The 27,714-nt window shown below is 41.7% G+C and overlaps 1 protein-coding gene across 1 annotated transcript in view; it reads left to right on the forward strand.

Annotated features, from left to right (window-relative positions):
* The window catches only part of LOC106588187 (regulation of nuclear pre-mRNA domain-containing protein 2), a 31,316-nt gene continuing 3,602 nt past the window's right edge, over nucleotides 1–27,714 (forward strand). The window contains exons 1-9 of the mRNA XM_014176924.3: nucleotides 1–417; nucleotides 12,341–12,470; nucleotides 20,082–20,230; nucleotides 20,457–20,509; nucleotides 20,784–20,910; nucleotides 21,224–21,399; nucleotides 21,575–21,923; nucleotides 22,059–22,289; nucleotides 23,606–23,770. Coding sequence (XP_014032399.2) covers nucleotides 225–417; nucleotides 12,341–12,470; nucleotides 20,082–20,230; nucleotides 20,457–20,509; nucleotides 20,784–20,910; nucleotides 21,224–21,399; nucleotides 21,575–21,923; nucleotides 22,059–22,289; nucleotides 23,606–23,770 — 1,573 coding nt within the window. The 5' untranslated portion in view covers nucleotides 1–224. The remainder of the gene's footprint in view (nucleotides 418–12,340; nucleotides 12,471–20,081; nucleotides 20,231–20,456; nucleotides 20,510–20,783; nucleotides 20,911–21,223; nucleotides 21,400–21,574; nucleotides 21,924–22,058; nucleotides 22,290–23,605; nucleotides 23,771–27,714) is intronic.

The raw sequence follows: 27,714 nt of genomic DNA on the forward strand, positions 1-27,714 counted from the left end.
ATACATTCCTTTGTTGCACAAGTTGTTGAAATAAAACCAATGACATAATATACGTAATCGTTAGCAAGTACAGTAATAACTGAATGTACTGTTAAAACAATAGCAATTTACTAATGTGTACAGCCAGCGCGGCACCATTCCGCACAAGTGCACTCTTGACTATAGGTTGATCACAACGCGCGACAGGCAAGAACCAGCTAGCTTGTCAGTTCAAGGCCTGGAGAATGGCTGCAGGGTCTGGCGCGTCAAGCGGCCACGGTCGTGGTTCGCCTGCGGCCCTAGAGTCAACTTTGGACCGACGGTTTCAAGGAGTGTCGAACACAATGGAATCAATTCAAGGACTATCAAATTGGTGTATCGAGAACAAGAAATACCACAGTCTTATCGTGCGTTACTGGATGAAATGGTTGAGGAAATGTGAGTTGCTAATCTTAGCTAGCTAACGTTAGCTGGTTTGCCTGGCTAGCTTAGCCAACTTTAGCTAGATAACTGTTAGCTAGCAACTTATATTAACAAATGCAGCTATGGTTACCGATTGTTGACACCATCTCATCTAGTTAGCTAGAATAACACGTGTGTGTTCGTGACATTGGTGCACAAGACAGGGATGTCATGTGAAACAAAAGCTAGTTTGTTAGGTAACGTTAGTTAACGCGGGTGTGCGGAAAATAGTACCCTGGAGTTTCTTAGCAAGCTAGGTAAATGCTGCCTTGCTAGCTAGGACTTGGAGTCCCAGCAAGACAAATGCTGTCACTACAAGCTGTTGACGTCTAACTAGCAAATGTTTGTTACAACGTATCTGGTCAGTTGTTGACAAACAATGGCTTTAGTTAACGAGTATTCTCCGCATAGATGTAACTTAGTGTAAAGCTTTTCGCTATAAATTCTACCCTGGAATAGGTTCTCCTGTTCAGACTTTCACATTCCTTGAAGCCATCCCTGGTTTTTGTCTGGATGGATGGCTACCTTTCTCTGTTCTTAGTGGTCTTGATGGGATGGAATTAGAATCACAATCATCAGTTTGAATTAGAAGATGTGTCCAAAACACTAAAATAATCAAGATACATGTTAGCCATTTCTCGAGCTAGTTAACTTGTTAGTAACTTTTATAAACATGTAGCTAGGCTAAGTGGTAACGTAACAAGTCAAACACTAGTTAACGTTATTGATGTTATTTCTCGTGTAACTTACTGTTTACTACATAGTAGTTATTACACACTAAATATAGGAACGTGTGAGGAGCAGACATGAGTAGGCTAACCTCTCATTTTGGGAGCTTCAGTTGTTGTAGGCCTATAGGAGGGTATAATGCTTGTGTATGATACTAGCAATTATTATTGCCGATAATTGCAGATGCCTGGATGTATTGTGTTCTCCCAGAAACTGAAACACGCTGTGCTGCCGCTATAAAGCCCTACAGTGGAGGTGTCATAAAACCTAGCGGTCAAACAGGGAAATGGTTCCAATCGTTTTTTCCACCATTCATTTTTCCCATAGGGGATTTTAGAAACACTTAAAATAAGGACTGTGTTTCGTGTAGGTTTACCCTGGCGTAACGTTTTGATAACCATGTAAATCTCTTGGACTTTTGTCAATATATTCTTCTCTATTTACTCTCTGATTTGAATAGCTAACTAACATCAAAGTAGACATAATACAAAACTACAAATCCCTGCGAGCTCCTGCACCTCATGTCTAGCTGGCACCTTTGTTAACAGGTACATTTACATTTAGCCAACTTATTCATTACTAACCACATTTAGCTAGCATTAGATAGTTAATCGAGAGATTCTTAGCTTTGCCTCGATTCGGCAGTCTTGTCCAGATCATCATGGCATTTGGAGTTCTTTATGATAGCCACATTAGCAGCTAATTAGCGTGCATTTTTTGGGGGGGTAAATATAGGTGAATATATTGATAAAAGTCACCTTGTCCTAGAGAGATTTACACGGTTATCAAAACGTCACGCTAGTGTAAGCCTACACGAAACATAGCCTTTATTTGAAGTGATTCTAAAATCCCCTATGGGAAAAATGAATGGTGAAAAAATGGTTGGAAACATTTTTCTGTTTAACCGCTAGGTTTTATGGGTATTATGACACATACTGTGGTATTCTATATGCTTTCCTCTGCATTTTTGTTAATGAGCTTTGGTAGTCCATATTGATCATTTCAATATGTGCAGTGTTTTAGAAACCATATGTGATTATTGTTGTAGTACTGCTAAAGTATGCCTAACTGTAAATTACTGTTTGATGCTGCTCATGTTTTAGTCCTTAAAGTGGCAAACAGCTGTTGAAACAATAACAAAGCGATCTCCACGCCTATGTGGAGAAAGCTGAGAGATGGGGCTGGAGAAATGTAACCACTATCAAATGCATAGACAAAGCTAAGGATGCAAGGACTTATGATATCAATATTATAGTTTCAACTAAAGTACCAGGCAAAAGTTTGTACACGCCTACTCATTCAAGGGTTTTTCTGTATTTTCTACATTGTAGAATAATAGGGAAGACATCAAAACTATGAAATAACACATATGGCATCATGTAGTAACCAAAAAAGTGTTAAATAAATCAAAATATATATTATATTTGAGATTCTTCAAAGTAGCCACCCTTTGCCTTGATGACAGCTTTAAACACTCTTGGCATTCTCTAAACCAGCTTCATGAATAATGCTTTTCCAACAGTCTTGATGGAGTTCCCACATATGCTGAGCACTTGTTGGCTGCTTTTCCTTCACTCTGCGGTCCAACTCATCCCGAACCATCTCAATTGGGTTGAGGTCGGGATATTGTGGAGGCCAGGTCATCTGATGCAGCACTCCATCACTCTTCTTCTTGGTCAAATAGCCCTTACATGCTGACTACACCGCTTGCGTCGCGTGTGGGAGTGTTGCAAAATAAATGTACACGTGTTTTTCAATCATTGCAACCACACTGCTCGCGCGCCTCAGCGAGCGTCTCCGTGGCCATTCGCTAAAATAGAAATTGGTTCTATTTGTGAAGCTCAACGTGCTGCAAGTCCGCCTCTCCCATCTCCTCATTGGTTTTTCGAAGCATATACCCACGCGGATGATTGAAAAATGAACTGACGTCCCCACTCCAGTCGGTTGTGGTAATAAAGTTGGTAAAGTTGGTTGCGAACCGCCATATAAAGTCCAAAGAAGTAAAAAAGAAGCCTGAGGAAGGAAGGGAGATGACATAACGGTAAACCAAATTCCTTTCTCATCTGTGGATTAATTGTCAGAGTTAAGGACCTTGTGTATTTCAAGTAAAAGAACAACCCAATGTTTATATCCCAGGACAAATTAGCTAGCAACAGCAAGCTAGCTAGCTAAATTGCCATGAATGTTTAATGCTTTTCGACCTGTCCCCTTATGAATATAATTGGTTCAGAGTTTGTTTTGATATTTCAAGCTGCGTGTCCTGATCATGTGTGGGGTACAAAATCAACATGCGCACGATGGCGCACGCGTGAGTCCGGTTTGGTCAGCATGTTACACAGCCTGGAGGTGTGTTGGGTCATTGTCCTGTTGAAAAACAAATGAAAGTCCCACTAAGCGCAAACCAGATGGGATTGCTTATTGTTGCAGAATGCTGTGGTAGCCATGCTCGTTAAGTGTGCCATGAATTCTAAATAAATTACTACATATTCGTCCACCAGCAAAGCACCCCGACACCATCACACCACCTCCTCCATGCTTCACGGTGGGAACCACACATGCGGAGATCATCTGTTTTCCTGCTAAGCGTCTCACAAAGACACAGCGGTTGGAACCAAAAATATTACATTTAGACTCATCAGACCAAAGGACAGATTTCCACCGGTCTAATGTCCATTGCTCGTGTTTCTTGGCCCAAGCAAGTCTCTTCTTCTTATTGGTGTCCTTTAGTAGTGGTTTCTTTGCAGCAATTCAACCATGACCTGATTCATGCAGTCTCCTCTGAACAGTTGATGTGTCTGTTACTTGAACTCAGTGACGCATTTATTTGGGCTGCAAGTTCTGACATTGGTAACTCTAATGAACTTATCCTCTGCAGCAGAGGTAACTCTGGGTCTTCCTTTCCTGTGGCGGTCCTCATGAGAGCCAGTTTCATCATAGCGCTTGATGGTTTTTGTGACTGCACTTTACAAAACTTTCAAAGTTCTTGACATTTTCAAGATTGACTGATCTTCATGTCTTTAGTAGTGTTTTTTTTTTTTTCAGCAATTTGACCATACAGGCTTTAAAAGTTATAGAAGTTTTCCAGATTGACTGACCTTCGTGTCTTAAAGTAATGATGGACTGTCGTTTCTCTTTGCTTATTTGAGCTGTTCTTGCCATAATATGGGCTTGGTCTTTTACCAAACAGGGCTATCTTCTGTATACCCCCTACCTTGTCACAACACAACTGATTGGCTCAAACGCATTAAGAAGGAAATAAATTCCACAAATTATATTTTAACAAGGCACACCTGTTAATTGAAATGCATTCCAGGTGACTACCTCATGAAGCCGGTTGAGAGAATGCCAAGAGTGTTCAAAGCTGTCATCAAGGCAAAGGGTGGCAACTTAGAATCTCAAATATAAAATATATTCAGATTTGTTTAACACTTTTTTGGTTACTACATGATTCCATATGTGTTATTTCATAGTTACAGTGTAGAAAAATTCAGAAGGCACTCGCACAACTGAGCAATCTTATTGCAGGTGCATGGCAACAGTTGAAACAGGATGAAGGAAAAAGGAAACCGCACACTGCTCTTGATAGTATCACTGATATTTAATAAGCTTACGTATCGGCCTCACGGCCTTCGTCAGAGCTTGAAAAAAAAAAAGCTCTGGCGAAGGCCGTGAGGCCGATACGTACCCACTGGCTCCAGGTCATCTATATATCTTTGCTATGTAAATCCGCCGCCTTATCTCAGCTCACTGGTCACCATAGCAAATCCCACCCGTAGCACGCGCTCCAGCAGGTATATTTCACTGGTCACCCCCAAAGCCAACACTTCCTTTGGCCGCCTTTCCTTCCAGTTCTCTGCTGCCAATGACTGGAACGAATTGCAAAAATCACTGAAGTTGGAAACTTATCTCCCTTTCTAACATTAAGCATCAGCTGTCAGAGCAGCTTACTGATCGCTGTATCTTTAAATAGCACACCCAACTACCTCATCCCCTTATTATTACTTACCCTCTTGCTCTTTTGCATCCTAGTATCTCTACTTACACATAATCATCTGCACATCTATCACTCCAGTATTAATGCTAAATTGTAATTATTTTGCGTCTATGGCCTATTTATTGCCTACATCCCTACTCTTCTACACATGCACACATTGTACATAAATAGAAAAATCTTTATTTTCTATGGTGTCATTGACTGAACGTTTGTGTAATTCTGTGTTGTTGTTTTTGTCGCACTGCTTTGCTTTATCTTGGCCAGGTTGCCATTGTAAATGAGAACTTGTTCTCAACTGGCCTACCTGGTTAAATAAAGGTGAAATAAAAAAATACTTCTGGATTTTGGATGGCTAATTGCTGTTACAAATGTGGAAGCAATATTATAGATCTAAATGATGTTAGTAGAGTTTTAGGTTATAGCTAGCTTATTTAGTTAATTACAGTGGGGCAAAAAAGTATTTAGTCAGCCACCAATTGTGCAAGTTCTCCCACTTAAAAAGATGAGAGAGGCCTGTAATTTTCATCATAGGTACACGTCAACTATGACAGACAAAATGAGAAAAAAAAATCCAGAAAATCACATTGTAGGATTTTTAATGAATTTATTTGCAAATTATGCTGGAAAATAAGTATTTGGTCACCTACAAACAAGCAAGATTTCTGGCTCTCACAGACCTGTAACTTCTTCTTTAAGAGGCTCCTCTGTCCTCCACTCGTTACCTGTATTAATGGCACCTGTTTGAACTTGTTATCAGTATAAAAGACACCTGTCCACAACCTCAAACAGTCACACTCCAAACTCCACTATGGCCAAGACCAAAGAGCTGTCAAAGGACACCAGAAACAAAATTGTAGACCTGCACCAGGCTGGGAAGACTGAATCTGCAATAGGTAAGCAGCTTGGTTTGAAGAAATCAACTGTGGGAGAAATTATTAGGAAATGGAAGACATAATAATCTCCCTCGATCTGGGGCTCCACGCAAGATCTCACCCCGTGGGGTGAAAATGATCACAAGAACGGTGAGCAAAAATCCCAGAACCACACGGGGGGACCTAGTGAATGACCTGCAGAGAGCTGGGACCAAAGTAACAAAGCCTACCATCAGTAACACACTACGCCGCCAGGGACTCAAATCCTGCAGTGCCAGACGTGTCCCCCTGCTTAAGCCAGTACATGCCCAGGCCTGTCTGAAGTTTGCTAGAGAGCATTTGGATGATCCAGAAGAGGATTGGGAGAATGTCATATGGTCAGATGAAACTAAAATATAACTTTTTGGTAAAAACTCAACTCGTCGTGTTTGGAGGACAAAAAATGCTGAGTTGCATCCAAAGAACACCATACCTATTGTGAAGCATGGGGGTGGAAACATCATGCTTTGGGGCTGTTTTTCTGCAAAGGGACCAGGACGACTGATCCGTGTAAAGGAAAGAATGAATGGGGCCATGTATCGTGAGATTTTGAGTGAAAACCTCCTTCCATCAGCAAGGGCATTGAAGATGAAACGTGGCTGGGTCTTTCAGCATGACAATGATCCCAAACACACCGCCTGGGCAACGAAGGAGTGGCTTCGTAAGAAGCATTTCAAGGTCCTGGAGTGGCCTAGCCAGTCTCCAGATCTCAACCCCATAGAAAATCTTTGGAGGGAGTTGAAAGTCCGTGTTGCCCAGCGACAGCCCCAAAACATCACTGCTCTAGAGGAGATCTGCATTGAGGAATGGGCCAAAATACCAGCAACAGTGTGTGAAAACCTTGTGAAGACTTACAGAAAACGTTTGACCTGTGTCATTGCCAACAAAGGGTATATAACAAAGTATTGAGAAACTTTTATTATTGACCAAATACTTATTTTCCACCATAATTTGCAAATAAATTCATTCAAAATCATACAATGTGATTTTCTGGATTTGTTTTTCTCATTTTGTCTGTCATAGTTGAAGTGTACCTATGATGAAAATTACAGGCCTCTCTCATCTTTTTAAGTAGGAGAACTTGCACAATTTGTGGCTGACTAAATACTTTTTTGCCCCACTGTAGTTGGCTAACTAATCTTAGTCAAACAAGCTAACGTACCTTTCTTGCAGTTTCTCTCGCAGAAGCACGCAGGTGATTCATGTGAATTGTGTTACGCTCTGCAGGGCTTCTGTATTGCCTGCTGGTCCCTGGCATGCCGTTTCTCGCGTAGGTGCATTCTGAAGCGATTCAAGTGAATTGTGTTTTGCGCCGCAGAGCGTCTGTATCGAGCACTGGTCACTGGCATGCTGTGTTTCTTGAGTTGCAGGCTGCCTGCCACAACTCACAGAGCTAAATAACCTTCAGAACTGTGTTGAACCCAGACAGATGATATACACTGCTCAAAAAAATAAAGGGAACACTTAAGCAACACAATGCCACAACTCACAGAGCTAAATAACCTTCAGAACTGTGTTGAACCCAGACAGATGATATACACTGCTCAAAAAAATAAAGGGAACACTTAAGCAACACAATGTAATCCAAGTCAATCACACTTCTGTGAAATCAAACTGTCCACTTAGGAAGCAACACTGATTGACAATAAATGTAACATGCTGTTGTGCAAATGGAATAGACAACAGGTAGAAATTATAGGCAATTAGCAAGACACCCCCAATAAAGGATTGGTTCTGCAGGTGGTGACCATAGACCACTCACTTCCTATGCTTCCTGGCTGATGTTTTGCTCACTTTTGAATGCTGGCGGTGCTTTCACTCTAGTGGTAGCATGAGATGGAGTCTACAACCCACACAAGTGGCTCAGGTAGTGCAGCTCATCCAGGATGGCACATCAATGCGAGCTGTGGCAAGAAGGTTTGCTGTGTCTGTCAGCGTAGTGTCCAGAGCATTGAGGCGCTACCAGGAGACAGGCCAGTACATCAGGAGACGTGGAGGAGGCCGTAGGAAGGCAACAACCCAGCAGCAGGACTGCTACCTCCGCCTTTGTGCAAGGAGGAGCAGGAGGAGCACTGCCAGAGCCCTGCAAAATGACCTCCAGCAGGCCACAAATGTGCATGTCTGCTCAACATGTGTCTGCCCGACGTCCACAGGTGGGGGTTGTGCTTACAGCCCAACACCGTGCAGGACGTTTGGCATTTGCCAGAGAACACCAAGATTGGCAAATTCGCCACTGGCGCCCTGTGCTTTTCACAGATGAAAGCAGGTTAACACTGAGCACGTGACAGACGTGACAGAGTCTGGAGACGCCGTGGAGAACGTTCTGCCTGCAACATCCTCCAGCATGACCGGTTTGGCGGTGGGTTAGTCATGGTGTGGGGTGGCATTTCTTTGGGGGGCCGCACAGCCCTCCATGTGCTCGCCAGAGGTAGCCTGACTGCCATTAGGTACCGAGATGAGATCCTCAGACCCCTTGTGAGACCATATGCTGGTGCGGTTGGCCCTGGGTTCCTCCTAATGCAAGATAATGCTAGACCTCATGTGGCTGGAGTGTGTCAGCAGTTCCTGCAAGAGGAAGGCATTGATGCTATGGACTGGCCCACCCGTTCCCCAGACCTGAATCCAATTGAGCACATCTGGGACATCATGTTTCGCTCCATCCACCAACGCCACGTTGCACCACAGACTGTCCAGGATGCTTTAGTCCAGGTCTGGGAGGAGATCCCTCAGGAGACCATCCACCACCTCATCAGGAGCATGCCCAGGCGTTGTAGGGAGGTCATACAGGCACGTGGAGGCCACACACACTACTGAGCCTCATTTTGACTTGTTTTAAGGACATTATATCAAAGTTGGATCAGCCTGTAGTGTGGTTTTCCACTTTAATTTTGAGTGTGACTCCTAATCCAGACCTCCATGGGTTGATAAATTGGATTTCCATTGATTATTTTTGTGTGATTTTGTTGTCAGCACATTCAACTATGTAAATAAAAAAGTATTTAATAAGATTATTTCATTCATTCAGATCTAGGATGTGTTATTTTAGTGTTCCCTTTATTTTTTTGAGCAGTGTATTTACCAAGAATAGCGAATGTGCTAGTTACAGAACTTTATTAAAACTATGTTTGGAAGAAATAGGATGCTTTTTTTTTTTTGGTGTGGCAGCAATGATTGTCTTCCGTTGCGCATCGCCACACTTAAATGAATGCAGATGAAACACTGCCTTGACTTATTCCACATTTTGTTGTTATTGCCTGAATTAAAAATGTATTAAATATATGTTTTTCTCTCACCCATCTACACACATTACCCCATAATGACAAAGTGAAAACATGTTTTTTTCCCCCCAGGTCTTGCCCTAGATTTTCATGTAGATTTAAGTCAGAACTGTAACTAGGCCACTCAGGAACATTAACTGTCTTCTTGGTAAGCAACTCCAGTGTAGATTTGGCCTTGTGGTTTAGGCTATTGTCCTGCTGAAAGGTGAATTAATCTCCCAGTGTCTGGTGGAAAGCAGACTGAAACAGGTTTTGATCTAGGATTTTGCCTGTGCTTAGCACCATTGTGTTTATTTTTTGTCCAGGAAAACTCCTTAATGTACCCATAACATGATGCGGCCACCACTATGCTTGAAATTATGGAGCATGGTACTCAGTAATGTGTTGGATTGGATTTGCCCCAAACATAACACTGTATTCAGGAGTTAATTGCTTTACCACATTTTTTTGCAGTAGAGCTTTAGTGCCTGTTGCAAACAGGATGCATGCTCTGGAATATTTCTATCCTGTACCGTCTTCCTTCTTTTTACTCTGTCGATTAGGCTAGTATTGTGGAGTAACTAGAATGTTGTTGATCCATTCTCAGTTTTCTCCTATCACAGCCATTAACCTCTGTTTTAAAGTCACCATTGGCCTCATGGTGAAATCTCTGAGCGGTTTCCTTCTTCTCCGGCAACTCTGTTAGGAAGGACGCCTGTCTCTTTGTAGTGACTAGGTTCATTGATACACTATCCAAAGGGTAATTAATAACTTCACCGTGCTCAAAGGGATATTCAATGTCTTTTTTTTCACCCATCTACCAATAGGTGCCCTTTTCGAGGCATTGGAATACCTCCCTGGTTGGTCTTTGTGGTTGAATCTGTGTTTAAAATGTACTCATCGACTCAGGGAGCTTACAGCTAATTGTATGTTTGGGGTACAGAGATGAGGTAGTAATTAGAAAATTATGTTAAACCCTATTATTGCACACAGAGTGAGGTCATACAACTTATTATATGACTTGTTAAGCACATTTTTACTCCTGAATTTATTTAGGCTTGCCATAACAAAGGGCGTTGAATACTTATTGACCCAAGACATTTCAACTTTTAATTTTGTATTAATTTGAAAAAATGTCGAACACCATCATTCCACTTTGACATTAATGGGGTATTGTGTGTAGGCCAGTGACGACAAAATCTAAATGTAATCTATTTTAAATTCAGGCTGTTAATGGAACAAAATTTGGAAAAAGTCAAGGGATATGAATACTGTCTGAAGGCACTGTAGGTCCATTATCTTTTTTTACCAAATACTTTATATTTGGTTGTAGTCATTTATGTTTAACTGAAAGCTTTTTTTTTTTTAAATATTGTTTTTAGTTTGGACTTTGGTGTCCCGAAAAAACGCTTAGGCTGCCCGCCCAAGGGATTCTATGGCAGAAATCATCATGTCATCCCCCCAAATGCTAACCTCACTTGTTATTGTAGCTTTCTCACTCATCAATATTCAGGATTCATTCAGGATTTTCCGTAATCATGGTAGCATCCCCATTAATGTAGGAGTGTTTAGAAACATATTCTATTCATATTTACATTGTGTCATTTCATATCCAAAGTGCTGGAGTACAGAGCCAATAAATTAAAAAAATGGGTCACTGTCCCAATACTTTTTAAGCTAACTGTAGTTGTTCAACCGCTTTGGGAGTCTGATTTGAATAATAGCGTGGCTAAATTTCATGGTAGCCTATTAAATGCTGCTTTGTTTAGAACGCAAGTGAAATCTTTGAAGACAATTTTTTGGGGAGATGGCTTGCAGATATTTGAAAGCTAATGGGACCCTCGGAAAAAATGTAATCTTGGTTCTTTTGTAAACCAAATTTTGTTCGGATTTGTCTGGTATTTGCAGTGCTTTGTCTTGGTATTATATAGAACCATAACAGTATCGGTGACAATGATGCCGTCATCACCTGCTAAAGGTATTGAGAGGTTGGGGTTAGTTTGACAACGAGGGGAAAGCAAAATAAGCATTCTTTTTTTTTCTTATTTTGTCAGTTTTAAATGTAGAGCCTACTTGGCCTTGGGTAAAGCTTTGTGTCACAGCCTTTGAAAGTGGAACAGCCCAGGCTCAAGGCCAGGGTATCTTGGACCTGGAGCAAGGCTTTCGGCATGCATCTGTTAAACCACCCAAAACATGGTTTCAATCAGTGCAGGACAGGATGAAGAGTAGCCTAGTTTGTACGAAACGCAGGCAAGTTAGCCTTAGGTTACGAGAAGGTAATGTACAGGTAACTACCAAAATAAAGCAAACACTTGAGTAAATGAGGGATACAAAGTATATTGAAAGCAGGTGGGGTGCATGGTTTAGGTCCAGTCAACCCCTTAGAGGGCAAGGTAAACACCAATAAATACCCAGCCATTCTGAGTGATCACCTTCAACCTATGGTGAAGCATTTCTACCCTGATGGGAGTGGTCTCTTCCAGGATGACAATGCCCTCATCCACAGGGCACGAGTGGTCACTGAATGATTTGATGCGCATGAAAACGATGTAAACCATATTCCATGGCTGTCTGTCGCTAGAGTTCAACACAATTGAACACTTACGGAAGATTCAGGAGTTGTGGCTGAGACAGTGTTTTTCATCACTGTCAACAAAACACCAAATTATAAAATTGATTGTGAAAGAATGGTGTCGCATCCCGCCAATAGAGTTCCAGACACTTGTAGAATCTAGGACAAGACTCATTAAAGCTGTTATGGTGGCTCGTGGTGGCCCAACGCCCTATTAAGACACTGGTGTTACCTTTTATTTTGGCAGTTACCTATATAAGCCTAATGCTGTAGTAGTGTCAGTGTCGGGTACTGAAAGGCTAGACAAATAGGAAGTTGTATGGTATTTGTGTGTGTAACACTTGTCATGCTCAATTTTTGTACAGTTCCACCACTTAAGTTTTCAATTCAACTATTCTCTCTCTCCCTCCTTTTTCCTGCTCCTTTCTCCTGGCAGCTGAGGCTTCTCACCGTCTCAATTTGTTCTACCTCGCCAATGATGTCATTCAGAACTGTAAGAGGAAAAATGCCATTGTCTACCGTACTGCCTTCGCCGACGTGCTCCCTGAGGCCTTCCAGCTGGTCAAGTGAGTAAATCACACACTGTGTTAGTTAGTGGCCTCTAGATGCTGATCATGGGTCGGTTTAGCATTTCCCCCCACTAATGGTTAAGGTTAGGATTGGGTGAGGGTGAGCAGATCATAGATCTGTACCTATGGGGAAACTTCACCCTGGAGTAAACCACACGGTCAGGGTCAGAGCTAACGTCTACAATACTTTTGTTTATTCACCATACGAGTCAATGACTGTCCCAAATGGCATGCTATTCCTGTTGCCTTTATAGTTCACTACTTTTGACCTGTGCCCATGGAGCTCTGGTCAAAAGTAGTGCACTATACACTCAGTCGCCAGTTAGCCTTAGGTTACGAGAAGGCAATGTACACCCTGCTCATGAAATGTATCGTTCCTACAGACAGTGAGTCACATGGCCATGGCTTGCTATATAAATCAGGCATCGAGGCATTCAGTTACAGTTAGATTGAATGTTAGATTGGGGAAAAGGAGATCAAAATTCATGGCCAGTCCATTCGATTCGTCCTGGACCTGTCTGCTAAGCTGAGGGAAAAACGCAAGCAATTCATTCCGATCAGACAGTCACCGGAGGAAAAAGGAATGAAGTCTCAACTCCGATTCCCAGCAATGCTGTGGGTATGGTAGGGAACACAGAGCATGGAGTTCACAAGCAACGATGAAGCCCTGAACAGGTTGCAGGAGACCTTTCCTGTTGAAAGAGAGTGCACTAGGCTACATACAGTGATACCCAAGACCAGCTTATCGTAAATTGAGACTACTTTTTTCCCCTCCCCCAAATACAATCTAGACTCTATTGTCAAAAGTAACTGTTTACCTCTAAGAAGTAATGCTAGAATTAGCCGATGCCAAAGAGATACATGGACACAGGGCCTCCCGGGTGGCGCAGTGGTCTAAGGCACTGCATCGCAGTGCTAGCTGTGCCACCAGAGATTCTGGGCCCAGGCTCTGTCGCAGCCGGCCACGACCGGGAGGTCCATGGGGCGATGCACAATTGGCCCAGCGTCGTCTGGGTTAGGGAGGGTTTGGCCGGCAGGGATATTCTTGTCTCATCGCGCACTAGCGACTCCTGTGGCGGGCCGGGCACAGTGCATGCTGACCAGGTCGGCAGGTGTACGGTGTGTCCTCCGACACATTGGTGCGGCTGGCTTCCGGGTTGGATGTGCGTTGTGTCAAGAAGCAGTGCGGCTTGGTTGGGTTGTGTTTCGGAGGACGCATGGCTCTCGACCTTCGCCTCTCCCGAGTCTGTACGGGAGTTGCAGCGATGAGACAAGACTGTAACTACTACCAATTGGATACCACGAAATTGGGGAGAAAAAAGGGGTTAAAAAAATGTTTAAAAAAAAAATGTTAAACTAAAAAAGAGATACATGAACACTGAAAATGCAATATAAAAGAGGAAATATAACGTTTGTCAATAATTATTCTATGGATGTGTTTGTGTGTTTGGCAAGGGGGTGTGAGTGGGTGCATGTGTAAAGTGGTGTAAATTAAATTGTACTTCACATGGTGGAAATGTGTATCCCATCAGGGGCCAAATCTGGTGTTTTTAGATAGAGTTCAAACTATATTGGATCAAATCCAGACAGGAACTATTATTTTAGCAGGTGACCTCAATCATACATTCGATAAAATTGATAGACAATAAAATAGTAATAGTAATAAAAAAGACAAATTTAGGGAGCCTTCAAGAGGATGAAAAATGTAAGCTCAGCAAATAATTTACAGGACACCTGGAGATTACTATTGACAACTGCAAAAGACAATTTTTTTTCTCAAAGTAAGAAAAACAATTCAAGAATTGACTACATTTTTATAACAATTTACTTAATTAAAAAAAATGTATGATATAGTATCATTCTCCGGTATCGTGCTTAATTACACCAATAGAAAATACACTTAGCGACAGAATTTGGAGAATGAACTTCTGGACCCAAAATGTATTAAATATTTAAACGAAAAAATAACCTTTAACATTACAAATGTGGACATAAAAGAAGAAATTACTATTTCTGAATTTAAGCAAGTATGAGATCTTTTACTTTTGAAGAGAATCAACAACTACAGGTTAAACTCAAATAAAGCATACTACTTAATGGCAAATAAAACTGGTAAATATCTCACAGCTGTCACAAAATGAATACATGCTAAACCAGTTATAAGAAACAGATACAAATGCAGTAATTAGAAACAACAACGCTAATAAAGACAATTTTAAAAGCTTCTATGAAGATGTATATAAATCACAATTAAATAACAGTTGGATGGATCCTATAGCAATTATCAGCAGACAAAAAAATAATCACTAAAAACATAGATCACACAAAAATAAATATTAGATACTGTTAAAACATTCACATGGAGAAAAGCACCAGGAACGGATGGCTTTCCCATAGAATTCTATTCACCATTTTGGGACAAAGTAGAGCCCCTATTTACACATGACAAAACACATGTCACTCAATTCAGTACTTCCTAGTTACATGTATCAAACAGTTATTTCAATTATATTAAAACAAGGAAAATCTGGAGTCCCCTGCTGATTTATAGACTTCATAAGCTTATAAGCAATATAATGGAAAAAGTCTCACCAGACTTGATACATGTCAGTCAAACAGGGTTTATTAAAAATACACTTACAAAACAAATACAAGAATATGTTTCAGTTTAATACAATACGTAAAAAAACAAGAGATTTATGAATAATGGATGTTGAAGTAAAGGTTTTTGGCCGTCTTGAATGCCCTTTTCTATTCAAAACTTTGTAAGCTTTCAACTTTCCGGCTGAAAAAATAAATGTAATTAAGATATTATATAAATGTCCTAAAGCAAAAATATACACAAATAATACATTATCTGATATGATTGCTTTAGAAATGGGCACAAGACAGGGATGTCCCATCTCCCTCTCCTGTTTGCACTGGTAATTGAACCGATAGCAGAAAGAATTAGACAGGACCCAAAGGTAACAGGTATCAGTATTGGTAAACATGAATATAAACTAAACTCATTTGCAGATGATCTCCTGATATACCTCACCAATATTGAAAATTCAATGCCCCCTTTGCTAAACATATTTTCAGAATACACAAAAATCTCAGGATTTAAAATTAATGTGGAAATAAAGATAATAGGATAAAAAAAAATAATAACTCACAATCTATAAGTATCCTTTAAGTTAACTTTATTCCATTACTCAAGAATATGAAAGCAGGTCTAATTATATGGAACAATCTTTCCATAAATCTTACAGGTAGAATAAACGTCTTCAAAATGGCATGGCTCCCAAAGTTTTAGTATTTATTTTCGGTAATACCAATTAGCCCACATTAAAAAAAAAAGTATACTTGGTCATAAGACATTTTATGGGCAACTAAAATTCATAGAATAAAAAGGGTTTACATCTTACTAAGTCTGAGGGTGGTTTTAACCTTCCAGACTTGGAATTCTAAGGCTTTTACTTGCGACCCAAGGCTTTTAATTGCGACGTATAGTTAAATGCACAAAAATGGAACAATGGGTACATATTGAAGATGCGCATGCTCATCCCGAGAATATTTGTACATGTCTATTTTCAAAGGATAAAGCAAAGAACATTAACAACTTCATAGTTAACACTATAACAATATGTAAGAAAATAAAACGTATTCTACAAGAACCAATATCACTCCCTAAAAACACAACCCTACGGAACAATCCTTGGATAGCTTTTCACAATACACCTAGAAATTGAGCCACATGGAAAACTGAAGTCATATGAACTGTAAATGACTTGGTAACAGGGAATACATTTCCACGTGACAGAATTAAAAAGCAATTTTGGACATCCTTTGAGGGAGTCTTATTTGAGTCAGAAAGGATGTTCATATGATAGGTAAAATATGCAAAACCTTGCAGAGAGCATATCCTAATGACAATCTCTTAGAAAAATATATAAACTATTGGAACCAAGACTTAAAAAGAACTGATGTTGTCACAAGATTTATGGTATGTTGGAGCATAACTAACGCAATTACATTTGTTCTCTTAATCCAGTATAAACTAATGTATAGAATTTACTGTATTATACAAGAGACAACATTCACAAATTTTACCACACCACAGAAGAGTCATGTGTACAAAATATGACTAAATAATCCATGGTTTCTTGGAATGCTATGAAGTTCAAAAGTCATGGGTGGAGCTAGAAAGTTGTCTGTAAAAAGTATTACAATGTAAACTTTTAATCTGTCTGTCTGCATATTTCAAGACATCGCATAGTGAGATACCCAATGGGCTGGACGATTCCCTTCTAATCACTCGTCTTGAAAAAACGTATACCAAGAACTTGGAAATCCATCATCATTAACACAATGGAATAATCAAATTATTTAAATATTGAAATAACATGGGCGACAGACACAAACAAATTTAAGGCCATGTGGCAAGCAATAATGCGGGCACTAGGGATGGGGTGTGGGCTATATGATGATGTAGTTTGTGTGCGTCTGTAAGTTGTTGAAGGCCAGCATCGCGGAGTCGCCTCTTCACTATTGACGTTGAGACGGGTACTATGTAATAAAGCTGCCAGTTGAGGACTTGTGAGGCGTCTGTTTCTCAAACTAGAGACTCTAATGTACTTGTCCTCTTGCTCAGTTGTGCACCGGGGCCTCCCACTCTTTCTATTCTAGTTAGAGCCAGTTTGCACTGTTCTGTGAAGGGAGCAGTACACAGCGTTGTACGAGATCTTCAGTTTCTTTCCAATTTCTCGCATGCAATAGCCAACATTCGTCAGAACAAGAATAGACTGACGAGTTTCAGAAGAAAGTCTGATGCTCCAGATACTCAACTAGTCTAAAGAAGGCCAGTTTTATTGCTTCTTTAATTAGGACAACAGTTTTTCAGCTGTGCTAACATACTTGCAAAAGGCTTTTCTAATGATCAATTAGCCTTTAAAAATGATAAACTTGGAATAGATAACACAACGTCCCATTGGAACACAGGAGTGATGGTTGCTGATAATCGTCCTCTGTACGCCTATGTAGATATTTCATTAATAATCAGCCGTTTCCTGCTACAATAGTCATTTACAACATTAACAATGTCTACACTGTATTTCTGATCAATTTGATGTAATTTTAATTGACAAAAAATGTGCTTTTCTTTCAAAAACGAGGACATTTCTGTGTGACCTCAAATTTTTGAACGGTAGTGTATACTTGCATGCCCACAGAGGTTCTAGGAGGAAGTGGGGCCTTGACTAGACCAGTGAGAGGAACTTATTAAGGTCATGACTAGCAACTGTCTAGATGTGCAAGGAGTTGACTCCTGGAAGGAGGGTATAAATATATGTGCTTGTGTAAACATGTCTTTGTCTTTGCAGATGTTTGACCCATTGCGTGAATAAACTTGGTTTGAGCTTTTTCCTAGTCGTCCGTTTGAGTTTTTACTCTGTTTGTTTAGAACCTAACAGTAGTTTGTTAGTGATGTGGACACCAAGAAACTTCAAGCTGTCGACCTGCTCCACTACAGCCCCGTCAATGAGAACGAGGGTGTGCTTGGCTCTCCTTTTCCTGTAGTCCATGATCAGCTTCTTTGTCTTGCTCACATTGAGGGAGAGGTTGTTGTCCTGGCACCACACTGCCAGGTCTCTTACCTCCTCCCTATAGGCGGTCTCATTGTTGTCGGTGATCAGGCCTACCACTGTTGTGTCATTGGTGAACTTAATGATGGTGTTGGAGTTGTGTGTGGCCACGCATTCATGGGTGAACAGGTAGTACAGGAGGGGACTAAGCATGCACCCCTGAGGGGCCCCCACGTTGAAGATCAGTGTGGCAGATGTGTTGTTGCCTACCCTTACCTCCTGTGGGCCGCCCATCAGGAAGTCCAGGATCTAGTTGCAGAGGGAGGTGTTTAGTCCCAGGGTCCTTAACTTAGTGAGGAGCTTTGAGGGCACTATGGTGTTGAATGCTGAGTTGTAGTCAACAAACAGCATTCTCACATTGGCATTCCTTTGTCCAGGTGGGAAAGGGCAGTGTGGAGTGCAATATAGGTTGCGTCATCTCTGGATGTGTTGGAAGGTTATGCAAATTGTAGTGGCTGTATGGTTTCTGGGATGATGGTGTTGATGTGAGCCATGACCAGCCTTTCAAAGCACTTCATGGCTACAGACATGAGTGCTACAGGGTGGTAGTCATTTAGGCAGGATACCTTGGCGTTCTTGGGCACAGGGACTATGGTGGTCTGCTAAAAACATGTAGGTATTACAGAATCAGGGAGAGGTTGAAAATGTGAAGACACTTGTCAGTTGGTCAGAGCATGCTCTGAGTACGCGTTTTGGTAATTCGTCTGGCCTTGTGAATGTTAACCAGTTTAAAGGTCTTACTCACATCGGCTATGGAGAGCAATATCACACAGTCATATGGAACAGCTGGTGCTCTCATGCATGGTTCAGTATTGCTTGCCTCGAAGCGAGCATGTAAGGCAATTAGCTCGTCTGGTAGGCCCGCGTCACTGGACAGCTCTTCTATGGGTTTCCCTTTGTAATCCGTAATAGTTTTCGAGCCCTGCCACATCTGACGAACGTCAGAGCTGGTTAGTAGGATTCAAACTTAGTCCTGTATTGAAGCTTTGCCTGTGATGGTTCATCGGAGGGCATAGCAGGATTTCTTATAAGCGTCCAGATTAGTGTCCCGCTCCTTGAAAGCGGCAGCGTTGCCTGTAATCCATGGCTTCTGGTTGGGATATATACGTACGGTCACTGTGGGGATGATGTTGGCGATGCACTTATTGATGAAGCTGGTGACTGATGTGGTATTCTCCTTAATGCCGTCGGATGAATCCCGGAACATATTCCAGTTTGTGCTAGCGAAACAGTCCTGTAGCTTAGCATCCGCGTCATCTGACCACTTCCATATTGAGCGAGTCACTGGTACTTCTTGCTTTAGTTTTTGCTTGTAAGCAGGAATTAGGAGAATAGAAATATGGTCAGATTTGCCAATGGAGGGTGAGGGAGAGCTTTGTACGCATCTCTGGAATGAAAGTGGTCTTGTTTTTTTCCCTCTGGTTTTACATGTGACATACTGGTAGAAATGAGGTAAAATGGATGTAAGTTTTCCTGCATTAAAGGTCCCGGCCACGAGGAGTGGGTGTGCGTTCTCTTGTTTGCTTAGCAGCCGTAAAACTTTAGCCTCCGATTCATTAAAGAAAAAATCTTCGTCCAATTCGAGTTGAGTAATCGCTGTTCTGGTGTCCAGAAGCTCTTTTCGGTCATAATGTTTCTGCCACCGTGTGTTAATGTAAAACAAAAGGTTTAAAAAAAACGCACATTAATTATAAACAAATACCACAATTGGTTAGGAGCCTGTAAAACGGCATCAAGCGCCATTCTCTCAATCTGCAGCAACTGCGTGATGTCAGCATGGACCAACATCCCTGTGGAATGTTTCTGACACCTTGTAGAATCCACACCCGAAGAAATCGGGGTGTTCTGGAGGCAAAGGGCGTTCCGACCCGGTACCTCATTGTGGTTGAAATAAGGGGAGTTTGATCTTCTTATCAGGGCTACTCTGTCACTTTACACATCATTGCCACATCAGTGATGAACTTTTCTGTCTCCTGTCCTGCAGTAATGTGGGAGACTCTAAGGTGATGAAGTCAGTGGACAGGATATTATCCATCTGGGAGGAGAGGAGTGTGTACACAGAGGAGCTCATAGCTGAGCTGAGGGCCAGTCTGGTCAAAGAGGAGTCACCTGCTGCTTTAGAAACACCTAAAGGTGAGTGAATCAGTTCCAACCATGTACCACCTGCAGAGTAAACTGTGATATACTGCATGTTTTGAATATCATGGGAAGTATCTTTCGAAATTGTACAAATGTCAAGATAATGAGGCATCATGTTTATTGTTGTACTTCACTTTTAATTGTGTGGCATTTTAGCTGTTCTGTTCAGTGCTTGTGTGTTGCGTTAAGAAATGTCCATGACTAAGTTATGTAATTTCAGCTCCAGTCAACCCTAAAGCTGCTCTTCAATCTAAGATTGTAGCTGAATTTGTCGTAAGTGTCCACGACCTACTCTATAGGATACATTCTATGTTCTGCTCTGTTTAGCTTCTTTTTTTAAATTTCAATTGTATATTCAGAATTTCTTTACTGCATAGCCTCTCGAGAAATGACCAAATCATACCAAATTAACTAACTACTGTACTATGAGAACTGTAAATACTTAAAGTAAATGCTTGTACTACAAAGCTAGTATGTTGAGTTGAACTTGACCTTAACTATTGCCATGTCCTGTGGTGTGGCTCTCTGACGGTGTCCTGTCATACAGCCCCAGGCATTCATCGATCATCTCTGTAAGTACCACAGCTCTGTGGAGGAAGTGGAGCTAAAGGAGAAACAGCTGGCAGCCATGAGGGTGGACGTCTGCAGCACCGAGGACCTCAAGAGGCTGAAAGGTAACAAGGTTTAGGCTGACACACAACCTCCTGCAAAGTCGTCCATGAGCATTGACCCTGTCTGTGTCCCAAATTGCACCTTATTCCCTATACAGTGCAACTTTTGACCAGGGCCCACGTCCTCCTGTAATGTTGTCAATGAGCATTGGCACAGGAACTGGAAAAGACACGAGGCATCTCTTACTACTCAGAAAGAAAAAAACCTTGACCCCTGTCTGGCCCCTCTGACCTAGGAGGAGATGAGGCTTGTCACCTCAGGCAAAGCCTGACCAAGTCTTTATTATTTTTCTCTCCAAATCAACCACCCCTTCAGATAAGGCAGGGGGAAAGAGGCACTCCAAGGACTTTGAGGATGGCAGTGCGAAGCTAAAGGAGTTTGTGGCCTTCCTTGACCGGCAGATCAAAGGAGGGTCCCCTCTGTTGAATGCTCTTGGCAATGCAGACATTTTCTACGAGATGCAGTATAAGGAGGTCAAGATAGTCGCCAATGTGAGTAGCTGAACTAGATGGTGTCCGTAATGCCTTTGCATCTGTTGTGAAAGGTTGAAAGCGGTTCTTTGGTTTTAGTGGTGGGCTTTAGTAGTAAGACTTGAGTTGCATAGATTTGTAAAAATAATTGGCCATGTGTTTGAGTCTGAGTGTTCTTTTTTCACTTCTATTTAAGGCCTACAAGACGTTTGCCAACCGGGTGTCCCACCTCAAGCGTAAGCTGGACAGCCTCAAGGCCACCTTACCAGACCTGGATGAGTCGCCCCTCCCCTCGCCCTCGATGGACGCCCCGTCCCCCAATGGCTCAGAGTCCCCCTTCCGTGGCCTAGCCGACCCAGAATCTGACTTGGATGGCCTGGCCATGGATGATGAGGCGGAAATCACTCTGGGTGAAGCACCCAGCCCCCTGTCCTCCCCTGGTGGCTCCCCAAAGCAGGGCTTCACTGTCGGGGAGTCAGACAACCGTGACGTGGAGGACATGGAGCTCTCGGATGAGGAGGAGGCAGAGAGCGTCGGTATCATAGGTGAGGAGGAATGGCAGGTGATGCAGAGCAGGGATTGGGCGCAGGGTGTTAAGGGACAGGATGTATTACGTTTATCTGCCTCATTATAGCTATAAGACTAGATTGTATTGCAACTTGTTTCCTGTGTTTTCACAGTTGAGGAGCGAGTTGAAAGTCCCGTCCCATCTCCAGACCCCATTCCTGTGCCTGTTGTCACACAGCTGCCGCTGGCCACAGAGGCAAAGCCTGACCCACAGGCCACACCCTCCCCAGCTCTCATGATCCCAGTGACCCCTACAACCAACCTGTCAGGCAACTTCGCCAATGTGGACCTGGGTAAAATTAGCTCTATCCTCAGCAGCATCACCTCTGTCATGAAGAAACCAGGTGAGAAACGTCAGCTATTGTAACATCATAAAGGCACTACATGCAGGCAGCCACTATTGCATCAACGGCACAGTTATCCTGATGGCACATCATAAGCACCATTACATCATCAACACTGTTATTCTGATTTTGCAGTCCAAGGTTGGGGTCAATTCAACCCTTGGATTAAAATTCCAGAAGCAGAATTTTGTTTAATTTGAATTAAAAATAGAATTTTATTAAAATAAGTTAAACTGAGACGTGAAACAAGAAAGTCTCGTTCCTTTGACAAATCTTTTACCAAAAGCATCTGTCAGTTAATTCTTATTAGCTTGATTATAACTAATAGATGTCGAACAGTATTTTTATGTGCTTTTGTCATGAGATGTTAGGTTGTTCTGGTGTGTTTGATTTGGTCTAATGCCTTCTGGGGAAATAATTTAATAACATGTAAGTGAAATATAAATGATTGAAGACAACCTACAAAATTATCTTAGGATATTTCTTGTTTTAGGAGAATGAGTTAAAAATGAAATGGTTCAACCATGTGTTAAACATAGTATTGGCTACCATACGTGATGTATGTACAGATAAATAATAGCCATTTACACTGAACAAAAAATGTAAACACAACATGTAAAGTGCTGGTCCCATGTTTCATGAGCAGACATAAAAGATCCCAGACTCATACTCATTGGCTGGGCCTAGCTCCCCAGTGGGTGGGCCCATGTCTGCACCCCCTGCCCAGTCATGTGAAATCTATAGATTAGGGCCTAAAGAATTTCAATTGAATGATTTGCTTATATGAACTGTAACTCAGCAAAATCTTTGAAATTGTTGCATGTTGCGTTTTATGTTTGTGTTCAGTATAAATAGCCGTTACCTATTTTAATTTAATTCAATTCAATTTCCTTTAATTCAAATTGTGTTTTCTGTGGGGTGTGGTCAATTAAAATGTCATACAATAATTGAATTAGAATGAAATTCACAATTTAATTCAGAATTGACCCTGAGGCAGTTGGCCACATCATCGCCACTTATGTCACTTGTAGCCTAGTATTGTTCCTTTAGCTACTGTTACATCCTCAAAACATCCTGTTGATTGTGACTACCATAACATTCTATTGTTACATTATTAAACAGCATTTGACAACACAACATGTTGTGAAGTCAGTGTAAATGAGAAGCCATTATTTAGAGCATTTACCAACTATTCAGTCTGCTGGTCATTAACAAGGTTCCGTCACGGTGGTCATCCACAATACATATTCCACTACCCCATGAGAGGATAAGAAATTGCCGATAAAATTCAAATCTGTATTTTCCTCCCTCTCCAGGAGTGAGTCCAGGTGCTTCATTGGTCTGCCCTTCCTCTCCAGCCAAGACCACCCCTCCTGCCCCAGCAGCCCCCCTGGCCAGCGTCCTGTCCAAAGTGGACATGACTCCCGAGGCGCTCCTCAGTGCACTGTCCAAAACCCAGGAGCAGGCCAGTGGGCGACATGGTGAGAAACTGGGGTAGAGCAAATGTTAAAGAGCGACTTAACTCATCGATTCCCCATGTTTTTCTGTTGCTCATTAAGAAAAACACGATTTCACTCTTGAGGGTGTGGTTTGATGTAAGTGTGTGATCATACCCTGGCAGTTACTGATGTTTGTACCTCTTGAGACACCGTAGCAACAAACTAGCCTACCACTTCCTCAAAACAGTCAGAAGAAATAAATCCTTAAATCTTTTGGACTTTTTTGCATAGGAGGTTTTAATCACACAACTTTACATCTCGCTAAGGTGTTTGGTGCAGTATTTCTTAAGTAAAAAACATTAGCATGAAAACTAGTAGTGCGCTGCAGACTATAGAGTCTGCTGCTACTATCTATTACCAGAGTATGCATCTGTCTGGCACATCTGTCAGGTTTCATAGAGAATCGTGTTACAAAACGGGTCGCGGTGGGACACAAGATGCTTGTCAAATGGGTTTTGAATTTTAGATTTTTTAATAATAAGTGGCAGATGTGATACAAGTAAGTGTGCATCACCTCAATTCTAATTTAGCCTAAAACAGTGGCAGACTCAGTGATTGACTTTTCAGGTCATAGAACTAAGTACTGGCACCTCACATTGTCTACTGCTTGAGTTCCTGCACCTCTACAGTGCCTTCAGAAAGTATTCACACCACTTGACTTTTTCCACATTTTGTTGTTACAGCCTGAATTTAAAATGTATTAAATTGAGATTTTGTGTCACTGGCCTACACACACTAACACATGAAGTCAAAGTGGAATGATGTTTTTAGAAATGTTTACAAATTAATTAAAAATGAAAAGCTGAAATATCTTGTGTCAATAGGTATTCAACCCCTTTGTTATGGCAAGCCCAAATAAGTTCAGGAGTAAAAATGTGCTTAACAAGTCACAATAAGTTGCATGTACTCACTCTGTGTGCAATAATAGTGTTTAACATTATTTTTTTCATGATTACCTCATCTCTGTACCCCACACATACAATTATCTGTAAGGTCCCTCCGTCGAGCAGTGAATTAAAAAGTGTATTCAACCACAAAGACCAGGGAGGTTTCCCAATGCCTTGCAAAGAAGAGCACCTATTGGTAGATGGGTACAACAAAAGCAGACATTGAATATCCCTTTGAGCATGTTGAAGTTATTAATTACACTTTGGATGTTGTATGAATACACCCAGTCACTACAAAGATACAGGCGTCCTTCCTAACTCAGTCGCTGGAGAAGAAGGAAACCGCTCAGGGATTTCACCATGAGGCCAATAGTGACTTTAAAACAGTTACAGAACACTGAGGATGGATCAACAACATTGTAGTTACTCCACAATATTAACCTAAATGACAGAGCGATAAGGAAGCCTGTACAGAATACAAATATTCCAAAACATGCATCCTGTTTGCAATAAGGCACTAAAGTAAAACTGCAAAGAAATTGACATTTGGTCCTGAATACAAAGCGTTATGTTTGGGGCAAATCCAAATCCATCACTGAGAACCACTCTTCATATTTTCTTTGTTATTTTTTTATTTATTTTTTTAATCCCTTTTTCTCTCCAATTTCGTGGTATCCAATTGGTAGTTACAGTCTTAACCCGGAAGCCAGCCGCACCAATGTGTCGGAGGAAACACCGTACACCTGGTGACCGTGTCAGCGTGCACTGCGCCCGGCCCGCCACAGGAGTCGCCATTGCGCGATGGAACAAGAACATCCCTGCCGGCCAAACCCTCCCCTAACCCGGACGACGCTGGGCCAATTGTGCGCCGCCCCATGGGTCTCCCGGTCGCGGCTGGCTGCGACAGAGCCTAGACTCGAACCAGCATCTCTAGTGGCACAGCTAGCACTGCGATGCAGTGCCTTGGCATCCCGAGTGGCGCAGGGGTCTCCCTTCATATTTTCAAGCATGGTGGTGGCTGCATCATGTTATGGGGGTATGCTTGTAATCGGCAAGGACTAGGGAGTTTTTTGGGGTGATAAAAATAAACGGATTAGAGCTAAGCACAAGAAAATTAAAACCTGGTTGTCTGCTTACCAACACACTGCAAAACAAATTCACATTTCAGCAGAAATATACACTGGAGTTGAAGAATTGTAAAAGAAAATATGTACAAAGGTGATTGTGAGTGTGGATGGGTGAGAGAAAAAACATCTATTTAATCCATTTTGAATTCAGTCTGTAACATAACAAAATGTGGAATAAGTCAAGAGTTATGAATACTTTCATAAGGCACTGTAAGTGGCCACTCCATAAAGGGCTCATGGACCAAGTGTTCTTTCATCAAATCCAACAAAATTCAGTTTTTCAATATACAGTGCATTTGGAAAGTATTCAGACCCCTTGACTTTTTCATATTTTGTTATGTTTAAAGCCTTATTCTAAAATGGATTAAATATATATATTTTCTCTCACCCATCTACACACACACACACACACACACACACACACACTACACCATAATGACATCAATCTACAAACAATACTCCATAATGACAAAGCAAAAACAGTTAAAAAAAAACAAACATTTTTTGCAAATGTATAAAAAATGTAAAACCGATACCTTATTTACATAAGTATTCAGATCCTTTGCTATGAGACTCGAAATTTAGTTCAGGTGCATCCTGTTTCCATTGATCATCTTTGAGATTTTTCTACAACTTGATGGGAGTCCACCTGTCTATATAAGGTCCCACTGTTGACATTTCCTATCAGAACAAAAACCAAGCCATGAGGTCGAAGGAATTGTCCGTAGAGCTCCGAGGCACAGATCTGGGGAAGGGTACTAAAACATTTCTGCAGCATTGAAGGTCCTCAAGAACACAATGGCCTCCATCATTCTTAAATGGAAGAAGTTTGGAACCACCAAGACTCTTCCTAGAGCTGGCCACCCGGCCAAACTGAGCAATCGGGGGAGAAGGGCCTTGGTTAGGGAGGTGACCAAGAACCTGATGTTTACTCTGAAAGAGCTACAGAGTTCCTCTGTGGAGATGGGAGAATCTTCCAGAAGGACAACCATCTCTGCAGCACTCCACCAATCAGGCCTTTTATGGTGGTGGCCAGATGCAAGCCACTCCTCAGTAAAAGGCACATAACAGCCCACTTGGAGTTTGCCAACAGGCACCTAAAGGACTCTCAGACCAGGAGAAAAGATTCTCTGGTCTGATAAAACTAACATTGAACTCTTTGGCCTGAATGCCAAGCGTCACATCTGGAGGAAACCTGGCACCAACTGTATGGTGAAGCATGGTGATGGCAGTATCATGCTGTGGGGATGGTTTTCAGTGGCAGGAACAGGGAGACTAGTCAGGATCAAGGGAAAGATTAACAGAGCAAAGTAAAGAGATCCTTGATGAAAACCTGCTCCACAGCCAGAGCCTGGACTTGAACTCGATCGAACATCTCTGGAGAGACCTGAAAATATCTGTGCAGCGACACTCCCCATTCAACCTGACAGAGCTTGAGAGGAACTACAGAGAAGAAAGGAAGAGAGACTCCAAATACAGGTGTGCCAAGCTTGTAGCGTCATACCGAAGAAGACTCGAGGCTGTAATCGCTGCCAAAGGTGCTTCAACAAAGTACTGAGTAAAGGGTCTGAATACTTTTATGTAAATGTGATATTTAAGTTGTTGATTTTTTTTTAATGAATTTGCTAAAATGTCTAAACCTGTTTTTGCTTTGTCATAAATTCAGAGAACCAGATTGTAATTTTGGTGCGCAAAGAAAGGAGTCATGAGTTCATAACAGGTGCGTGTGCCAGGCTCTTTCTCTTCAGGACAACCCAGAGTATGACGCCATGTCATCTTGTGACTACATAAAACATAGTGATCATAAACATTGACACTGTGTATGACATGAGTTTTATGATATGGAAATGTGAAGTGCACATTTGGACTCAGGTGTTTGGCTTGTTGTATGACATCAAAGCGGTATTTATTG

Source organism: Salmo salar, chromosome 27 (genome assembly GCF_965601325.2).
Source record: "Salmo salar chromosome 27, fSalSal1, whole genome shotgun sequence".
Classification (NCBI taxonomy): domain Eukaryota; kingdom Metazoa; phylum Chordata; class Actinopteri; order Salmoniformes; family Salmonidae; genus Salmo; species Salmo salar.